This window comes from Carassius carassius, chromosome 7, assembly GCF_963082965.1.
Source record: "Carassius carassius chromosome 7, fCarCar2.1, whole genome shotgun sequence".
NCBI lineage: Eukaryota > Metazoa > Chordata > Actinopteri > Cypriniformes > Cyprinidae > Carassius > Carassius carassius.
The window spans coordinates 1,867,715-1,888,527 of NC_081761.1; the positions used below are offsets into that span (position 1 = coordinate 1,867,715).

Consider the following 20,813-nt stretch of genomic DNA (forward strand, 5'->3'; position numbering starts at 1 on the left):
TTGCCCCATCAAATGTTACTAACCCTTTTACTCTTCCCGCAGCCAACATCTACAGCAGCTGAAGCAAGCTACGCAGGCAGACCAAGCAGCTATCTCTCCATGCCCCCCTTTACTTCTCTGTTTTCTGTATCTCCCCACTGCCGCTGCAGTGTCTGTTCCCGCAAAAAAAATAAAAAAATCATAATCTAATAACAATGTTTTTTATTATCATTATTAGGCAGCCTACTATAATTCGACTATCAAACTGCTCCGTTATCCCATTTCAGCACGCTCGCCCGTGCTTGCAAAGGATGATTTGAGCCTGTAGGCAGTGAAGAAGTCTCCATCCACAAACAGATATACATCGTTTGCAGATATAAGGTATTTCATTGCACTTTAACAGGTAATCCGATACGCGCAATATTTTAAACAAGCTCTCACTAACAGAGTTTAATGCCACAGTTACGTTAGAATGCACCTCATTCTTGTTTCTGTGGCGGTGTGTCGGTCCCATCATGAGGCATGTGGTCCGGAGCGTGCATGACCAAGGCATCAGTTCAACCGAACTCACTCATATATGAACTTACCTGTTTTGAATACCTTATATTTAAGGCGTTTGTTTACGTCCATATTAGGGTTAAATTGTTGGACTTTAAATGAAATCGACTATTGTTTTTCACCGTTGACTGATTTTGCAGAACATGTAGACTGATAACTTCGGTGCGCAGATGCAGCAAATTTGTCACAGGACAAGCGAGATGACAGTAGTGCAGATTACATGAACTAGCTGTTTTAAATATAGTATTTTTATATTTAACACCAGTTTATCAGTACGTCTGAAAGTATATTTTTCGATTATTAGTGCCTCCATAGGCTCTCTTTCGTGCACCTGCATGGTTTAAAATGGCAAATAGTTATGCTATGACAAGAATAAAGAATCTTCTCTTACTCCACCCATGCACGATTACATTGTCGAAATGTACCATCGATCTTACGTGCTGGCAATATGACGATTCAACAATGACCATATCGCTGATTCATGGCACCTATTTGGGGTACACTGGCACAGGAAATTCAATTTATTTTTCCTACGCTCAATTTTCGAATACAATGACTGCACCAAGATTTTCAGACTCGTTATCGGAAGCAGCTCATTGGATTTGCTAAACAATTATCCAAGTAATCCTCACGGCGTCTACCCTTGTAGACAACCAAATTGTTCTTAGTATTGAACTCCCTGTCAGGCGCTGCAAGAGTGCTCCTGGTTGAGCCAACCTTTGCCTTCTCCATTCAACTACCAGCAAAGCTTACTCTTATGATATCTCGAGTATTAAACTCCTGTCAGATACTGCAAGAGATTTCCCGCTTAAGCAATCTTGGCCTTTCCATCCGACTACCAGTGGTGTTGTAAGTTTTTAAACTCCCACCGGATGCCGGCAATAGCCTCCCGGCTAGATAACCTTACCTTTTCTATCCTATGGTCAGCAAGGCTTCCCTCTTTCAATGACAAGAGCTCGAGCTCCCATCGGATGCTGACAAGAACCTCCCGGCTAGACAACCTTACCCTTTCTATTCTGCGGCCAGCAAGGCTTACCCGTTCATTGCCAGGAGCTCACGCTCCCTTCAGATGTAGGTGAGAGCCGCCCGGCTACCCTACTTTGCCTATATGTCCTACGCCCGGAGCTAAGCTCCTATCGGACATCGGTGAGAGCTTCTGGCTAGACAACCTTACCTTTTCCATCCTTCGGCCAGCGAGGCTTACCCGTCCGATGTGCGTGCTCCCTTCGGACGCCGGCAAGAGCCTCCTGGTTAGACAACCTTACCTTTTCCATTTCTATGGTCAGCGAGGCTTACCCATCCGATGCGCGTGCTCCCTTCGGACAGCGGCGAGAGTCTCCTGGCCAGACAACCTTTACCTTTCCATTCTACGGCCAGCGAGGCTTACCCGTTCGATGCGTGTGCTCACATCGGACGCAGGCGAGAGCCTCCTGGCCAGACAACCATTACCCTTCTATGTTGTTTTGGTCGCCAAACCGATCTACCCAATATGCAAGCCGTCCGGTGCCGCAAGTATCAAACACACAAACAAACCCATCTTCCATCCTACGGTCGTCGAGGCTCACCCGTCTCATACATGTGGTTGTTTTTTTGTCATGTCACTTGTGGGGTTCGTGCTGGGTGGGGTAGAGCATTGTGATCTGGTATGTGTGTGTTGTTGTGTTTTGTTGTGCTGTTTTTGACTGTGATATTTGCTCTGCTGTTTTGGTTCATTTTGCTTTGATGTACTGGAGGACCCCCTCGAAAACGAGATGTTTCATCTCAAGGGGTTAATCCTCACAATAAAGATATGTTAATAAATAAATAAAATATGCACAAAGCTAGCACGCAAAAAAAAAGAAAAAAGAAATTCATTGACGATCTGCTGCATGAGATCACATGAGGCGCTCCCTCTGGCATGATAATCTTAATGATATCTTGCCGTGCGTGATGTGCCACGATGTTCAAATCTTGTAGTGTGTTCATGTCATCTATTTGAGGGAAGATAATCTGTAAAGATTATCCTCGTGTGTGCTGCAACCAGATTTCAAAATTGGTTATGATTTTAAAACTCCTGTAGTGTTAGCCGGGCTTTAGTGATCTAACTCTGCCATGCCATCTATCAGTAGGCTATGCAATGAACACTGATCGAATGCGTTATTCTCCACATTTCATTTCGACTTTTTTTTCTGGAAACACAAAGACTTTATTCTCGAAATTTAATGAATTTATTCTCAAGATTGTATTTCGACTTTTTTTTCTCTCGAAATTTATCGAGTTCTTTATCGAAACACAATGATTTAATTTTCTATTTATTTCGTTTATTCTCAAGATTGTATTTCAATTTTTTTCCTCGAAATGTTACGAGTTTACTCTCCCAATATAATGACTTTAATCTCAATATGTTTTTTTTTTGTGTTTTTGCTTGGCCCTTATCCTTTTCCGTACCTAACTGCCTAAACAGATATGATAATGTTTATTTGTCAGTATTTAAATGTACAGTTTTGTGTCTGGGTAGCTACTTTCCTGGGATTACCAGACTCTGCATATAAAATGTATATGTTCTTTAATAACATGAAACTGTATGTTATTCCGTTATCATTATTTATGAGGTTGCAATTATTTTGTTTCTCAGTTTCTGTTAAGAATAACTGGAGAGTATTCTGTGAGAGTCTCTAACTATAGCCTATATATCGCATATAAAATGAGAAAAGATTAGAGCTGATTTATCTTTATCCGGAAGTTATAAATGGCGCTCCTTTCATGTGGTCGATTCCGCAGGAAACCACGGACTTGGTAGTGCGTGAGAAAAGAGTCAGTTGTGTATCTCACTGCATTAAGAGTTTGCAGCCTTTATTTTGTTTGGTCTGCATAATCTCTGACATCTTTAGTTTATGGAAACTTTCTGTTCTCTTTTCTGTTTGTGAACAGAAGTTATTTCTGTGTCGTCGAGATGGTGGTTTAAAAGTTTTTGAAATATATTTGCTGTTTTCAAAAGAAAAATGAGCTGCCAATACAGTCTCTTATTTTTATTCCTCTTTGGCTTCATTACTGCACTCACTAGTAAGTTATGGATTCATTTTGTGAAGATATCTTAATGAACTGAACTAAAACAACCCTTTTGCAAATAGGGTTACCAACATCAGATGTTTTTAATGAAGTCTCTTATGGCCATCAATGCTTTATTTCTTTGATCTAAAAATACAAAAAACAAAACAGTAATATTGTAAAATATTATTGAAATTTCTAATATTGGTAACTCTTTACAACTTTAAAACATTATTTATTTATGTGATGTGCAGCTGTATTTTCAGCATCATTACTCCAGTCCTCAGTGTCACATTATCCTTTAGAAATCATTGTTATGCTTATTTATTATCAGTGTTGAAATTGTTGTGCTGATTAATCTTTTTTGGAACCTGTGTTTCATAACAATATCACCTTTTGTTATCCAAAAAAAAAAAAATTACTGACCCCAAACTTTTGAATAGTATGTATACTTAACAAAAAAAAATTATTTTAATAAATACTGATATATATATATTTTTTTTTATCAAAGTATCAATGAAAAAAGGAATAATAAACTATTTCACAAAATAACAGTTTTTTTTTTCCTGTAATTTTGAAAAAATAGATGCAGGCTTTATGAGCATGATAAATTTCTTTAAAAAACATTACAAATCTTACTGATCCCAAACTTTTTATCGGCAGTCTACCTCATGAACAGTTAAATGTTTGTGCAACACAAGTTTGTGTAATAACCTTACTATTTATCACTCTACATCCTAGTAGGGTGTAGTCAGCTAAAATGGGCTTCATACACACACGTTTACACTGAAATGGGGGTGAAAATAGGTTTATAGGCCGAGATATGTATGATTATAGAATCTAGTTTTAAAATAAAAATAAAAACACACATAAACTACCAGTCAAAAGTTTTCGAACAGTGAGATTTTACATTTTTAAATATAAAAATATTTTTGCTATTTAAAATAATTGTTTTCTATTTGAATATCTTTTTACAAATTTAATGTATTCCTCTGATCAAAGCTACATTTCTAATATTCTGATTTGCTGTTCATGAAACTTATTTTATTAAGTTGTGTAAATTTTTTCAGGATTCTTTGATGAATAGAAAGATACAAAGATCAGTATTTATATGAAATAAAAAAGCTTTTGTAACATTCTACATTCTACCATTCAAAAGCCTTGGAGTAGATATTAAATAATACAAATATATTTCAAAATTTTACTGTTTGCTATGGCACAATAAAAACAAATAAATAAAGTCAATTTACTGTTAAAAATAAAATAATTTCAGCCGAAATTAGCTGTGTTGTTATCTTTTATATTAGCATTTTACTTGAATGTTGTGCCAAAACCTTCTTTGGTTTATTTGCTAGCTCTGTCATTGTGTTGGTTTTGAGACCCAGGCTACGAGTAAAATATCCCTTGCATCCCAATGTGCATACTGTCCTACCTATCCACCATAAATAGTATTGATAATTACTAATATCACATATCATGTGTGATGGATAGTATGCACATTGGGACGCAGGCTAAGCAGGTCGGACTATTCTGTTTTAGCTGATAGGAGGCTCAGGTAGCAGCAGCAGAAGAATTCATCCGGTTAAGAGTTGTTCAACCACTGAAATAATTTTAGAGGTAAATTATGTTAAGGTAAAAAAAAAATCGACATTGTGTTCCTTTAAATCAACCGTATAATTTTTATGTTCAATTATGGCAGAATATAATATTTAACTGAGTTCAGCGGGTTTATCTAAGGTTAATGTCTAATCAGAAATGGGCTTTAAAAAGAAACCAACCCTGAGAAATTTGAAATAAATGCTGAAATAAATGTTTTCTCTTATAGTTGCAGAGATATCTAAAATAGATCTACTCGAGGGAACGTCCTGCACCATCAAGCTTCCAACAAAAAACACTGACAAATCTAATGAGATCAAATGGGTCCATCTCTCTAGTGATGCTGTGGTTCACAGGAAAAATGGGAAGATCAGGACAAACACTCCAGGTCTAACAATGGAAGAAGATGGATCATTAACATTTGAAAGTGTTAGTCTGAAGAACACCGGCAAATATACATACATTGTTTTTAATAATGAAGGTACACAGATTGATGCTGGAGAAAATGAAATTAAAGTTTATGGTAAGAGGACAAATATTTAAACCCTTTCACCATAGTAACAAAATAAGACTGTACATTTTATTGTTGTTTCTTTCACAGCAAAGGCTCCTAAACCTACTGTGAAGATCAACTGCACAGATGGGATCACTACACTCACCTGTGACTTTGGAGACCGTACAGATCTGACTGTATCCTGGTATAAAGAAGACAATATCATCCAGAATGAAAACAACCCAAACCTGCTCTTGACATCTGCTCAAGTACAGGAGAATAAACCGTACTCCTGCAGTGTGAGCAATCCTGTCAGCAAAGAGCAAAGTGACAGGAGAAGAGTATCACGTAAGTCATAATTATTTCATGTGCTTCTCACTCGCTGCCAGACCCCTGCTCTCTCACACACAATCCTGTCAGGAGCTTTGTGAAGAGCAGAAAATAGTGGTTTTCATCTGACCACTTTCTTGGTAAAGAAAACACATTTTTACTCAAATTAATCTAAATTGATTTATTGCATTTACGACCAAACTCTTCAAATATATTATATTGTTATGTTTCATAATAATTTCTGATGAAATGAAACTTATTATTTTATGGTTGTACAGACAACACTTAGGCTGCGTGAAAGTCCATAAGAAAATTCCAAAAGGCAAAGGTGAACAGGCAGGCAAAATGTTCAAATACAGTCATCAGTCCAATCAGGCTGCCAAAACAAATTAATAATCCACACAATCATGAACGGAGTAAACGGGCAAAACCATACACAAGAAAATCAGGCAAAACAAAGAAACTGATCAGTGAACTGGCAAAAGTGGCAATACTTCATAATGACTAAAATCAAATGTGCATACTATCAATCCTAATTTCTATGTGATATTAGTAATGTTCTATACTATTTAGGGCAGGTAGGGTGGATAGAAAGCACATTGTCAAGCTTTATGGCAGTCAAACAGGAAATGATAGAAGAGGGAGCATGTCAGTACTGTCAGAGGGCTCCCTCTGCTGGTGTGGTGTTACAGAGCTCACTAATGGCACAATAAAATAGTTCTGTCTAAGGTTGGTAACTAAACAGAAATCGACTTTTAAAAAGAAACACACCCTGAGAAATATTCATTCTCTATAATGTTTGCTTATTCCTCATAGTAAACTTCTTAAGAGTGCATGCATCCTGCTTTGATTTATTAAATGCTACAGTAATATCATCTTATTACAGCCTTAAAGATGTGCATACAAGAGCTAGGCTACTAGAGGGAACGTCCTGCACCATCCAGCTGCCAACAAGCAACAAAGAAAAACCTAGTGAGATAAGATGGACCCATCTCTCTAGTGGTGACTTCATTCACTGGAAAAATGGGATGATCATGAGAAGCACAACAGGTCTAACAATGGAAGAAGATGGATCATTAGGTTTTGAAAGTGTTAGTCTGAAGAACACCGGCAGATATAGATACACTGTTTTTAATGCTGATGGTACACTGATTGATGCTGGAGAAAAGGAAATTAACGTTTATGTTAAGATCACAAATATTTGTACCACCATAATTACATAATGAGATTGTATATTTCTACAGTAGTTAATTAAGGAATAATTGACTACGGGCCATTAAATTATTAGAAAAATAATGCACACCCGATGTGGTGATGCAAACACGGTGTAGATTATTTTTCTTTTATTTTTATTAATCAACGGCCCGAAGTCAATTATTCAGTTTATACTACAGTACCTTAAAGCATCGATCAGATTATATATTTAAAGGGATTCGTCCAGTTTTTGTACTTAAATCACTAGGATTGCGAGTAGGATTATTTCTTCCGCATCCCATCCAATGCCTCTTTTGCTGTTTCCAAAATGTCATTTTAAAGCTGCTAATGGAGGCTTGAGCTGCTGATAGCATTCTTCTACAGTTATTAATGAAGTTATTATAACGAGAGTGAGAGAGAGAGAGACACAATAAGGAAGAGAAAGAAAGATAGAGAGCTTTTGTGAATTAGGCTACTGTACCTCTGTGCGTCCCTCAACAGTGTTCTGCAGCTGCGTCTCGAAAAGTGCTGTCACTACGACACAGTCTTCAGGGCATTAGTTATGGCTTTTGTTCACACAGTGCTCGTTCAGGGACTGAACCCAGCAATGTTACTAGATCCAAATATGGGCACAGAGGGAGAAAACACAAACACAGTCCAATAGTCCACAGGGCTGTGAAACTAGAACAGTCTACAGGGTTTCCCATTAGGGGGTTTCTGAGTTAATGAAAGTCTAATAATTAAATGCTAATGTCAAATTAAAATGGAGAAGAACAATTCATTGCAATAAAATTGAGATCGTGATATAATTTATAAAAACACTTATAGATAGATATGGTTTTCATATGAAATTAAATATTAAGTTCAAATCACAAATATATATATATATATATATATATATATATATATATATATATATATATATATATATATATATATATATATATATATTCTACGGACCGTTGAATGCTTGAATCTGATTGGTTGACAAAGGTTCTGAGGTATGCAATTATTTTCTGGGAAACGCACGCGAACATAGTTCCAGTCAGTTATCTTGACCGCATTAGAGTTCCATTTCACTTCGCACAGTTAACTGTAATAATGGAAAGTTCAGGACTAACAAAAACAACAACATGACAGACGATTTTCCGAAAGTAAATACACATGACATTTCTCACTAGCGAGTTAATAACAGCACTGTTTCGAGATGCAGCTGCAGAACACTGTTGAAGGACGCACAGAGGTAGAGTAGCCTAATTCACAAAAGCTCTCTCTCTCTCTCTCTCTCTCTCTCTCTTTGTCTCTCTCTCTCTCTCACTCCCTCTCTCTCTCTCTCTCGCTCACACACACACACACACACACACACTCACTCTCTCTCTGTTTGACTCTATGTTTCTCGCTCTTTTCCTAATAACTTCATTAATAGCTGCATTAGAATGCTATCAATGGCTCAAGCTTCCATGACCAGCTTTAAAATTAAGTTTTGGAACCAGCAAAAGAGGCCTTCATCTGATTAATGTCTTGAGGTGTGGTAACCATAGTATAAGCGGAATAACTGCCTCAGAGCCATTGAATTATTAGAAAAATAATGCACAGCCAAGGTGTAACTCCCCTTTGCGTCCCCTTTTTCTAATAATTCAATGCCTCGGAGTGATTTATTCCTTACATATATTAATACCCCTAGAGATTATTATAAGAAAAATATCTGTGTATTATATTCCCATTCATATTTACAATTTAAGTGCACCAGGGTGACTATGCTTCCTGTTCCATATGATTATAAATATATATAAAAATAAAAGCCAAAAAGTCTATAAGAAAAATTATAAAAATAAAACATCTTTCACCACACATTGTTTGGGAGGCTTTCATAAAAAAATTAAGAAAAGAAAAAGCTATTTTCTGAAGGATTTAAGGATCCTAAAATGCAAACTATGTATGTTTTGCTTCAAGAGAAAAACCATAAGTTTCTGTTGTGTTTTACTTTCACTTTCTTTCTTTCATTCGTTCATTCACTCATTTAATCATTTATCATTGAATCATTTTATTAGTACATTTAATAATTTACAATAACTATTATAGCCATTTAGATACTAATTTCATTGATTCATTACTTAATTGGTCAATTATTTTGTAGCTATTCTTTTTTTTTAATATATAATTTTCATTGTTGTTTAGTCTTATGGTTGTGTGGTTTGTAGGGCTGTTTATCTTCATGAATAAGAAATAAGAGGCAATGTTTATGGAGATTTAAGGTTTATGGAATGTTGTTGTTGTGAAAAGAGTTGGTGTAACATTGCTTGTTGGATTTGTGCTGGTCAGACGAAGTCTGAGCATTGAAACAAACACAGCTAAGATTATTCAATAAACTCTGCTACTTTTTATCATCACTCTGTCCACTGCTTCTGCTCTTTACTGGGTTATTTGCTTCTTGACTGATAGAAGACTGTTAATACAGTTTTGGGTACCAGACAAGAATTGCTGTTGACAGGTTTTGGGCATTAGACAATTTTGTTGTTCTGAAAGTTCATAATTGAATTCAGTGATGTCATCGTCCAGTTTAGTTCTGTTTAAATAGTATCTGTCGAATCAAGTCAATGATATTGCTGAAAAATAAATGTCCCCAATTAAGCAAACCAGAGGTGAGAGTAGCAAGGAACCAAAACTTTGGTGACAGAATGGAGAAACCTTGGGAGTAACCAGACTCAGTCGGGGGTCAGTTCTCTTCTGGCCAGATGAACCAGCAGGTTGTTCCATGCTGCAGCAAAGTTAGATTGTGCAGAAGACTCATCTGGTTCCTGTGGTCTTGTCCCAGTGGCCGTCTAGAAGACAAGGTCTTAGAGGTCTGCAAGCCTGACGGTCCCGACACGCTGAGTCCATTCGGGCTGGGCTCTGGAATTTTTTTTTTTTTTTTTTTTTTTACAGATCAGGCTATGGCTCATTTAGCTTCTCTCCTTTTGTTGTGCCCATATACATGCAAAACACACATAGGCTATTGTATGAAATTCTGTTAAAATGATTATAGGCTATTATACACAGACTTCTCTTAAATCCAAAACAGTCATAATTATTTAATGAATTATTGGGTTATATCAAATTAATTGTTATATGTCATCATTACATCAACATATATAGCTACATATAACAAATAATATGGCTATTAATAGGGATGTGCACAAGTTTTCTGAAATGACAGCGACGACTGATAATGTAAACATGATCGGTCATGATTAGCCTATGTGTGATGCTACTTTTTGCTGACTTCAAAACTCAGTACCAACTCTAAAATGAGTCAGATAGGGAGCTTTATTTATCCTTTTATTTATCATTAAGACTTTTTTCTCTGGATAATGTTATATGAAGCACCATTACTTCAAACAAGTTACACTTGAAGCCCGCCCTCAGAGAAATACTGAAAATATTGCTATAAATCATAGCAACACCTCCCCCTTTACCCTTTGGACACGGCTCATGTTTATAACAGTAATCTTGCGGGATTGATGCATTTAAAATAATGTAATCATCTGTTTTTTTTTGTAATCAGCCAGGTTTCTGTCAAACAGAGCACATCTACGCAATGATCAGTGATCATATCATTTACAAAAAGTGTTTTTGTAGAAAGTGACCTGATATTCAATAAGCCCTAGCTTTATCAATTGTTTCTCTGTATTAAATGCAATTTTTATTTGTTGAACATTCATTAAACTGTTACCCTTAAATAGGTTTGGAAGGGTTTTTCTTTTTTTTTCTTTTTTTTTTTTTTTGCATTTTCGAGTTTGGGGGACAGACACAGTCTCTGTAGTGTTATATCTAGGTGAAAGAGTCTCTATGTGCTGAGAATTAGCTGATTTCTGTGACATGAGGCGGCTAGCAGACGGTCGGCTTAGCCAGTCTGTCTGCTTCCTGACCTGGGCTCCAGTTGGTCAAGTACAAACTCTAAGACTATGTGCCATATTTCTAGAGAGAAGAGCGCCGCCACCCCAGGAGCGATGAAGACCATCTCTTTTCAACAGGTCAGGTCTGCCCCAAAAGCTTGTCTCACACCTCTTTAACATTATTTCTAGAAATTTTCGAGTGGTGAGGTCAAACATCATTAGCGCCAGTGTGAATAACAGTCTTGATTAATTAACATTTAGCATTAACCAGCACTGTTAAATGTCAGGTGCTCTGGCTCCCGATAAACATTGGACTATGGTGGCTGGTGTCTCTACTTTGGCTCTACTCCCTCAGCTGAGGGAGGGAAAAACAGGAAAAATGCAGTTAATTTAATGTACATTTTAAAAACATAGCTGAAGTTGATCATAGATTAAAATCTATTTGATTTGTCTGTGATATTGCACATAATATGTTCGGTATTTATGATATTGCACATAATACTTTCACAAGGAATTAAGAAAATAAACTACTCTGGAAATCTTGTTAAATCATAATGGTTGAAATTTGTCTTTGACCACACCAGCAAAAACCAAACACACTTACAAACACATACTACAAAACACGTAAATACCATTATACTAAATCACATACCTATTTGATTAACAAATCCAATTGCAGCAGGTACAAAAGATCTTTTATAAATATTTGTCTTTGCTCTAGACATTAAAAATCGCTTTCTAGTGGGCAATAAAACAAACCGATCACACAGGGGATGAGTTGGGTCTTTTAATATAATCTCCGCTTTCCCAACACATCTTGAAGTGTAATAATAAATGTTAAGCTCATAAAGCAATTTCACAACCGCGCACCTTTAAGTGATTAGATATAGGTTTTTAAAGACATTGTTCACCCAAAAATTTAATTACTGTGATTAATTACACTAGTCTCGCTTATGTCGTTCCAAACCTTAAGATCTTTGTTCATCTTCAGAAAACAAACTAATATATTTTTTATGTGTTATTAGCCTACAATACTTTAAAACTAGGTTAAAACTAACTGGTTTATGTCTTTTACAAACACACTCAAGATGCAAACTGCAAATACAGAGGAAGTTCAGAAACAGAAACAACAAACATATGGCATAGGTTTGGTCTTTCATTAAGTGTTCAGCATTTATTGCTGCTATCTTGTGTTTATCTTAGTGTCTCACCAAAAATATTAATAATGCAAATAAGTCCTGTGTGGAAGAGAGCATAAGGGTTTTAAAATTGCAATTAAAATGTTAAACTTAATTTAAGAACACCCAAGAAAAGTATTTTTTGTGAAATGTGGCTGAAAAGTTAAGTGTGTTTGTGTTGTCATTCATTCTTCCAATAGATTACACTTTCATTGACATTTTAATACCTAATCCTAATGCAATGACATTCAGATATTTTAAGCATTAATATAAATACTTGTTGAATGTAATTACTTCAGCACCATGGTATATATCACAGGACCTTGGTATCACAATCTGATACCATCAGAGTACCGTAGTACTGCCACAAGGCAGTGACATAATTATTCAGTACAATTCACGCAATTGCACAGAATGATTATCTCCTGGTATTATTATGTTACAACAACGCATGTCAAAACACATGATAATACCATGCTACCTTTTGTTTGCTTAATAATAGTTGTTTTATTATTATCACAATTAATTAAAACATATATTAACAACATGAAAATTATATTTTACACACATACAAAGATTGTTAAAAAATGATGACAGAATTAATAGATGTAGTATATGTTTATTAAAAACATTATAATGATTACCCAAAAATTTAAATTCTGTCATTAATTACTCTTGCTTATGTTGTTCCAAACCTTAAGATCTTTGTTCATCTTCAGAACACAAACTAAGATATTTTTGATGAGATCCGAGAGCTCTCTGACCCTGCACAGACAGCAAGGGTCTTATCACGATCAACGTCCAGAAACATAGCAAGGATATCGGTAAAACAGAGCATGTGACATCAGGGTTTCAACCGCAAATTAAGCTATAAAACTACTTTGTTCATTACCTTCAGAAAGTATGAAAACAAAGACAAAACCTGGATATTTTAGGCCCTAAAATTCAGTTCGGCCTTTCGTCCACGCGAAAACGCAGTTTCAGGGTACCGAAACCGAACATTTTTGAAAACTACGGCCAGGGTGAGCATTTTCAGAAACGCCAGTTGCCGTGTTGTCGTGTGGACAGTATTTGCCTTGCGACGTCACAGTGTGCGCCGTTATCCGCTGTGTTTGACGTCAGATTGTGCGCCGCTGACTGCTTCTGATTGGCCAAGGTGACTTTACAATTTGGGTTATATCGCCCCCTGCTGGTGTGGCATGCTCTTGACAACGCTTGATAACATGTTTTGGCATTTTCATGTGGACGGGATTTTTTTTTTAAACGCAGGAGGAAAAACTCCGGTTATAAAAATACCCGTGTCCGTGTGGACTAGGCCTTAGGCAATATAGAAACCCCGGCCAGGACGTGTCCGGTAAAGCCACCCTGATAATGACAGAATTAAAAATTTTGTGTGAATTATCCCTTTAAAAAAACAAGTCATATGTAAATGACTTATTTTCATGTTTTTAGGGACTAGTCAAGTTTAAATTAGTTTGGATAAGGAGATATTGTAGGGTAATAAAGAATATGAAAATATGTAATAATGTAATGATCGGGACACAGGAGACGAGAGATCCAAGAGCAGTGTGTGTTTGAGCAATCCAAAAATCATAATCCAGTAAGCAAAGGTCAAAATTTCAGGTAAGCAGTCAAAACATGAAACAAACAAGAAACAAGAAACTAGAACCACAAGGGAACGCAAGGAAACTGGGTGACGGAAAATAAGGACTCCATGCTTCATATAGACAGGATAATGAGGATGAAAGTGAAGACAGCTGAGTGCAATTAACAGGTGTGCAATTACCGTGATGAAGGGACAAGGCTTTGTGGGAAATGTAGTGCCTGCAGTGAGGTGCCTATGGGGAAGTGAGACCACTAGTGGACACCCAGGGAAACACAGACCAGACACCATGACTTTACCCCCTCCTCTATGGAGCAGCTACCAGATGCTCAACCTGAAGACGAGAACAAACCAAGGAACACGGAGACCAGGAGGGAGGGACGGGGGGCCAGGTAATGGAGGGAAACAGACAGGAAGTGCAAAAAACAAGAAGACCAGGAGGGAACAGAAAGTTCGGGGCCCAAGGCCGAGATGACAGGGCAAGTATCCCGGGTGGATCAGGAGGAACTGGAACCGTGCAGTCGAGACCGAGACCAGGGCGGCGCAGAAGACCACCACAGCCATGCGGTCGAGACAGAAGTCCACCAGGGCGGCGCAGTAGACCACCACAGCCGTGTGGTCGGGACAGGAGCCCACCAGGGCGGCGCCGAAGACCACCACAGTGGGATCTATGGCACAGGAGAGCAAGTCTGGTTAGGTAAGTCTGAAATAGAGAACATGAACAGATTAAGGGTGGCCTACGTGGCCCTTAGGAGATGGTAGATGGTCTCCATAGCCATGACAGGGCAGGCGGTGAGTTCCTGCATGGCCTCCGTGGCCACGACAGGATAAGTTGAGTGCTCCGAGAGTTCGACTGAGACGTGGAGAGACTCTGGAAGTTCAGCAGAGATGTGGAGTGGCTCTGGTAGTCCAGCAGAGACGTGGAGAGGCTCTGGTAGATCCGTGGTGTCTTGACTGGATTCAGTAAGATAAACGGTGACTTGACGCTGCTTATGAAGACCAATGGTGACTTGACTTTGCTCATGAAGATCATTGGTGACTTGACTTTGCTCATGAAGATAGTCGGTGACTTGACTTTGCCCATGAAGAACACTGGTGACTTGACTTTGCCCATGAAGATCAACGGTGACTTGACTCCTGAGGTCTAACTGTGATAGTGCTTAACTCATGAGTGCTAATGGTCACCTGATCCGACTCTGGAGTGTAAACAGTGACCTGACCCGACTCTCAAGGGTCAACGGTGACCTGACACGACTCTCGAGGGTCAACGGTGACCTGACCCGACTCTCGAGGGTCACCTGTGGCTGTCATCTTGTGTAGAGGCGCTGGGCCGGCGACCATCTTGTGCAATGGCTCTGGGCCGGCACCCATCTTGTGCAGTGGCGCTAGACCAGCAGCCAACTTGTGCTGTGACACTGGGCTGGCGACCACCTTGTGCTGTGGCGCTGGGCTGGCGGCCATCTTGCACAGTGGCGCTGGGCTGGCAACCATCTTTCGCAGTGGTGCTGGGCTGGTGGCCACCTTGTGCTGTGGTGCTGGGCTGGCGACCACCTTGTACTGTGGCGTTGGACTGGCAGCCATATTGTGCAGTGGTGCTGGGGTGGCGGTCCTCCTGTCTGTAGACCCCAATCTAGAGTCGGCCATCCTACCTGGAGAGACAGGTGTGGCTGGGGTATCCCACTGAGACCAATGTTGCAGGTATAGTATGAATCCCCAAAAATCAAAGACCTCCAGCTCATTAATTTCACTCTCCGGCACAGGGTTGTCCAAACAGACGTTAAAAAAAAAGTCTTTCAAGGCCGCATCATTATATCTCAATCCTACCGCCAAAGTCCAGAACTCTTGTGCCACACCACCCACCTCATTCCCTTTCTGACGGAGGGTGGTTAATTTTAAGAATCTTCTCCTCCACTCCTCCATGCTGGCCCCCACAAATCCCACACCGCTGGATCTGATCTGGATGGAGTCCTTCTGTAACGATCGGGACACAGGAGACAAGAGATTCAAGAGCAGTGTGTGTTTATTTGGGCACTCCAAAAATCATAATCAAGTAAGCAAAGGTCAAAATCCAGGTAAGCAGTCAGAACATGAAACAAACAAGAAAAAAGGAAACAAGAAACTAGAACCACAAGGGAACACGAGGAAACTGGGTGATGGAAAATAAGGACTCCATGCTCAGACAGAAAACAGACCGGTTTATATAGACAGGATAATGAGGATGAAAGTGAAGACAGCTGAGTGCAATTAACAGGTGTGCAATTACCGTGATGAAGGGACAAAGCTTTGTGGGAAATGTAGTGCCTGTGGTGAGGTGCCTATGGGGAAGTGAGCCCACTAGTGGACACTCAGGGAAACACAGACCAGACACCATGACAAATAATCAATAAGTAATACTGTATTTTAAACATAGTATTGTAGTATCATAGTATTGTAGGCTAATATATATATATATATCGTTTCTCTTTTTTATTTAGCTTACAATACTATGACCTTGTTTAAAACTAGCTGGTTTATGTCTTTTATAATCACACTCAAGATGCAAACTGCAAACTACAGAGGAAGTTCAGAAACAGAAACCACAAACATGCGGCATTTAGTTGGTCTTTCTCTAAGGATTCAGCATTTATTGCTGCTATTTTGTGTAAGTTCATGGCAAATATTCAATTTTAATGTCTGGTACAAACACACAAGACTAGCATCAAGACTAGCAGAACCACAAATAACCTATCAACACTTGCGAGACGGTTAAAGCCGGTCCACTGGGCAGTGGAGTTGCTAACTTGGCGACTTTGTCGCTAGATTTAGCGCCTTTTTTGCAAAAGCGACTCGCGACAAATCGAGCGACTTTTTGGACAATCATTATTTACAGTCGTGGCCAAAGGTTTTGAGAAGTACATAAATATTAGTTTTCAAAAAGTTTGCTGCTAAACTGCTTTTAGATCTTTGTTTCAGTTGTTTCTGTGATGTACTGATATAATTACAAGCCCTTCATACGTTTCAAAGGATTTTATCAACAATTACATGACATTTATGCAAAGAGTCAGTATTTGCAGTGTTGGCCCTTCTTTTTCAGGACCTCGACTGGGCATGTTTTCAATCAACTTCTGGGCCAAATCCTCTTTAGGAGACGATCCTGGCGCTTGCTGGACTTTCTTGGATGCCCTGAAGCCTTCTTTACAAGAATTGAACCTCTTTCCTTGAAGTTCTTGATGATCCTATAAATTGTTGATTTAGGTGCAATCTTAGTAGCCACAATATCTTTGCCTGTGAAGCCATTTTTATGCAACGCAATGATGGCTGCATGCGTTTCTTTGCAGTTCACCATGGTTAACAATGGAAGAACAATGATTTCAAGCATCACCCTCCTTTTAACATGTCAAGTCTGCCATTCTAACCCAATCAGCCTGGCATAATGATCTCCAGGCTTGTGCTCGGCAACATTCTCACCTGAGTTAACAAGACGATTACTGCAATGATCTCAGCAGGTCCTTTAATGACAGCAATGAAATGCAGTGGAAAGGTTTTTTGGGGATTAAGTTAATTTTCATGGCAAAGAAGGACTATGCAATTCATCTGATCACTCTTCAAAACATTCTGGAGTATATGCAAATTGATATTATAAAAACTTAAGCAGCAACTTTTCCAATTTCCAACATTTATGTAATTCTCAAAACTTTTGGCCACGACTGTAGTCTCTGAGACTCTCTGGTGCTGCCGCACGAGCGCGAGCTCTCTCTCTTTCCCAGCGCGAGCCTCTCTCTCTGTATCTGCTGTGTTCAGCGAGCGCATAGAGGAACAGCACTTTCAGTAAAAAAAAAGATATTCTGTTGCTTCTAACTCTATTTTACAAGCAAGTATAGCCGACATCAGTCACAGCACAGTCTGACTTTATCGTATGTGTATTTGATTTCATTAGTGCAGATAAATGTTTGAGAGCTGGTTGTCTAGTCTTAATGGACCGCGTTTCAGTCATTGTAATATTCATTCCGTTGTCTGACAACAGAAACATTAAAATATAGTAATAAAAACAGTTTTATTGAGAATTAAATTAAATGGCTAAATTAAAATTGCAGTATGTGAGCATAGGGAGGCAATACAATACGACGCACTTACGTCATACATATGCTAATTAGCATATGACGTCATATAGTTAATGTTCTCATGATTTATTTTTATGAATTACAATGTTTCAAAACATCCCCCCCTCTGTTTTTCACAAATCGCACCCTGACAATAATAATAATGCAAATAAGTCCTTGTGTGGAAGAGAGCATCTGAGGGTTTAAAATTTGAATTAAAATGTCAAACTTAATTTGAAGAACACCCGAGAAACATAATTTTTACTGAAATGTTAAGTATGTGTTTGTGTGTCTAATAGATTACACTTTTGACATTTTAATACGTAATGCAATGACATTCAGATATTTTAAGCATGAATGTGAATACTTCTTGGATGCAATTACAACTTCTGAAGAGAAAAGAGCAAACAACCTAACCAAAGCATCACCTAAACATTAAAAAAAAACATTCTCTTTCTTGTTGAAATAAATCTTACCTTTAAACAGATCTCTCTCATAGACCGGATCACTGGTTTTCTCACTCACTGCATTCTCGAGTGTGCATGTGTAGAAGAAATCTGGATTTCCTTGTTTTTCAACTATGATAAATTCTCCTTTTGGACTCTGGGGTGAACCCTTCAGTGTTTCTCCAGTAGAATTCTTCCAGATGATCGTTTCACTGTACTCACATATTAAATACACAGCATTAGGGTTCATTTCAATCTTCTCTATTTTTATCTCAGGTTTGGGGACCAGTGCTGTGAAAGAAACAATGAAAAACTTCAATGATGGTATCAGACTGTAATATCCTAGTAATCAATCATAACTCACACTAAGAAAGCGTCATTGTATTATCATGTTTTGGGGCATGTGCTATGTTATTCTTTGAAGTACTTCAACACCATGGTATATATCACAGCACCATTGTATCACAATCTGATACCATCATAGTACCGTAGTACTGCCACAATGCACAGAATGATTATCACATCTCCTGGTACTTTTACATTACAACAATGCATGTCAAAACACATGATAATACCTTGCTACCTTTTGTTAGCATTATAATAGTTTTTAAAATATCTTTATTATTACCACTAAAACATATATTAACAATATGAAAATTATCTTTTTTTTAACACATTCAAAGATCGTTTTAAAAAAAGTTATTTTTATAAGACAGAATTATTAGCTGTAGTATATGTTTATTAAAAGCATCATAAAAATTTATTTTACAGTATCAATAGTAATATAATATAATATAATATAATATAATATAATATAATATAATATAATATAATATAATATAATATAATATAATATAATATAATATAATATAATAATCAATATCCTCTCACCCAACACTTCCAACTTGAATCTTTGTTCCTGTTCTTTACTGTTGATGTCAATGGTATAAAGTCCACTATGTTCAAAATTTAATTTAGTTATAGTGATTTGTCCAGTTTTCTCATCAAGAGTTGTGATGTCTCTGAATCTCGGATTCAGGTCGAAAACACCATCATCAACATCCCATTCAATCGCTTTTATAACAGATTCACCATTCTTTCTGTGTTTCCATATAATGCTGTTGACAGGAGGATTTATGCTGGTCGCACCAAAAGACACTGTACCACCAACTTTATCAAAAACTTTCACTTCTACACCTAATGTATAAAATATAAAACTTAGTTAACCTTCAATAAGCAAGTATCACTAGTCATTTAAATGTATAACTTATTCCCATACAGTCATTTATAATTTATAACTTATAAAATACAGTCATTTATAATTTCTATATAACTAGGTTATACTTCAATATAATTTAAAATCAAAATGTTTTAGGGTCTACAAAAACAGGTATTCGATAAAACCTTAAAAAAAAGATTTACCTGAAACGGCTTCTGTGGTGATGAACACAACGCAGATGATGATCAACATCAAACATCGTAGAGACATTTTTCTTTCTCAGAAATGTCTTGTAAGAACAATTTAGAGGAAGCTTGAAAGCTAAAACCACACTGGATGCTATTGGTTGGTAATGCTGCTATCTTATGTGCATACATGGCAAATGCTTGATGTCAGACCAAAGTGTGTGTTTGTGTTCAGGAGGACTACTAACCACGACCCACATGATGCACTATATACATAGTGCATGAAAAATGACCACGAAAGATGATGTCTGGGCAGATCTCACTCGCCAGGGGGCGCTCTGTTGTGTCTAACTAAAGGCCAGAGAAATGCATATTTCAGTTAAATAAGAAAATATATAGCCTTTAAAGCTATTAAACTAAACTGTTTGATGAAACGTTTGCTATCTTCATACTTCCCCAAAGATGCTCTAAATCTGCTTCTGAAATATGAATGTTTACTTTAAATAAAAGTCTTAACACATTTTACTTTTGACAGACAATTTTTATTCAGAATGACTGACATTATGTCCAGTGTACAATATTTCAGTAGTTCATGTATTACCTGAAAAAATAAAAATAAAGAATAAAACCACTTTCATACAGAAAACTTTTACAGAAGAATTTTTTTCTTACTTTCATCAGAAGGATAGATTTGAAGTTGAGTGAATAGCCAACCCAAAATCAACAAAAGAGCAATGATACGCAAATGCTATAACAAGTCTTTGTTAGCTTAACGCAGTACACATAGAGTTTTTATAATAGATATATAATATAGTTTTTATATTAAACAGAGTTTTTCATATTTTTTTTTAATTATATAATAAAAAGAAAAACAGTCCAGAAAAGGAATAGAGCAAGCTAGTGTTAAAGGCCCTTTTTTTCTTTTTCTTTTTTTTTTCTTTTGTTAATTGTATAATAAATAAAAATACACAAATGGATAGAACACAAAACTATTTTTTTAAGAAAACAAGCAATAAATGAATAGAGTGCAAGTCTAAAAGTGCTAAGTTTT

The 20,813-nt window shown here is 37.3% G+C and overlaps 2 protein-coding genes across 6 annotated transcripts in view; one reads left to right on the forward strand and one right to left on the reverse strand.

Moving 5' to 3' along the window:
- The window catches only part of LOC132143356 (uncharacterized), a 110,912-nt gene extending 91,063 nt beyond the window's left edge, over positions 1 to 19,849 (reverse strand). For both annotated transcript variants that reach the window (XR_009434243.1, XM_059553498.1), the window contains exons 1-2: positions 19,781 to 19,849; positions 19,250 to 19,555 (exon numbers count right to left, since the gene is read on the reverse strand). Coding sequence is in view for 1 of the 2 variants with exons in the window: in XM_059553498.1 (XP_059409481.1) it covers positions 19,250 to 19,555; positions 19,781 to 19,847 (373 nt within the window). In the remaining variant the exon portion in view is untranslated. The remainder of the gene's footprint in view (positions 1 to 19,249; positions 19,556 to 19,780) is intronic.
- Positions 1 to 20,813, forward strand: part of LOC132143354 (T-lymphocyte surface antigen Ly-9-like) — a 105,511-nt gene that overhangs the window by 43,398 nt on the left and 41,300 nt on the right. For all 4 annotated transcript variants that reach the window (XM_059553491.1, XM_059553492.1, XM_059553493.1 and 1 more), the window contains one exon: positions 5,762 to 6,001. In XM_059553491.1, the coding sequence (XP_059409474.1) occupies positions 5,762 to 6,001 (240 nt within the window). The remainder of the gene's footprint in view (positions 1 to 5,761; positions 6,002 to 20,813) is intronic.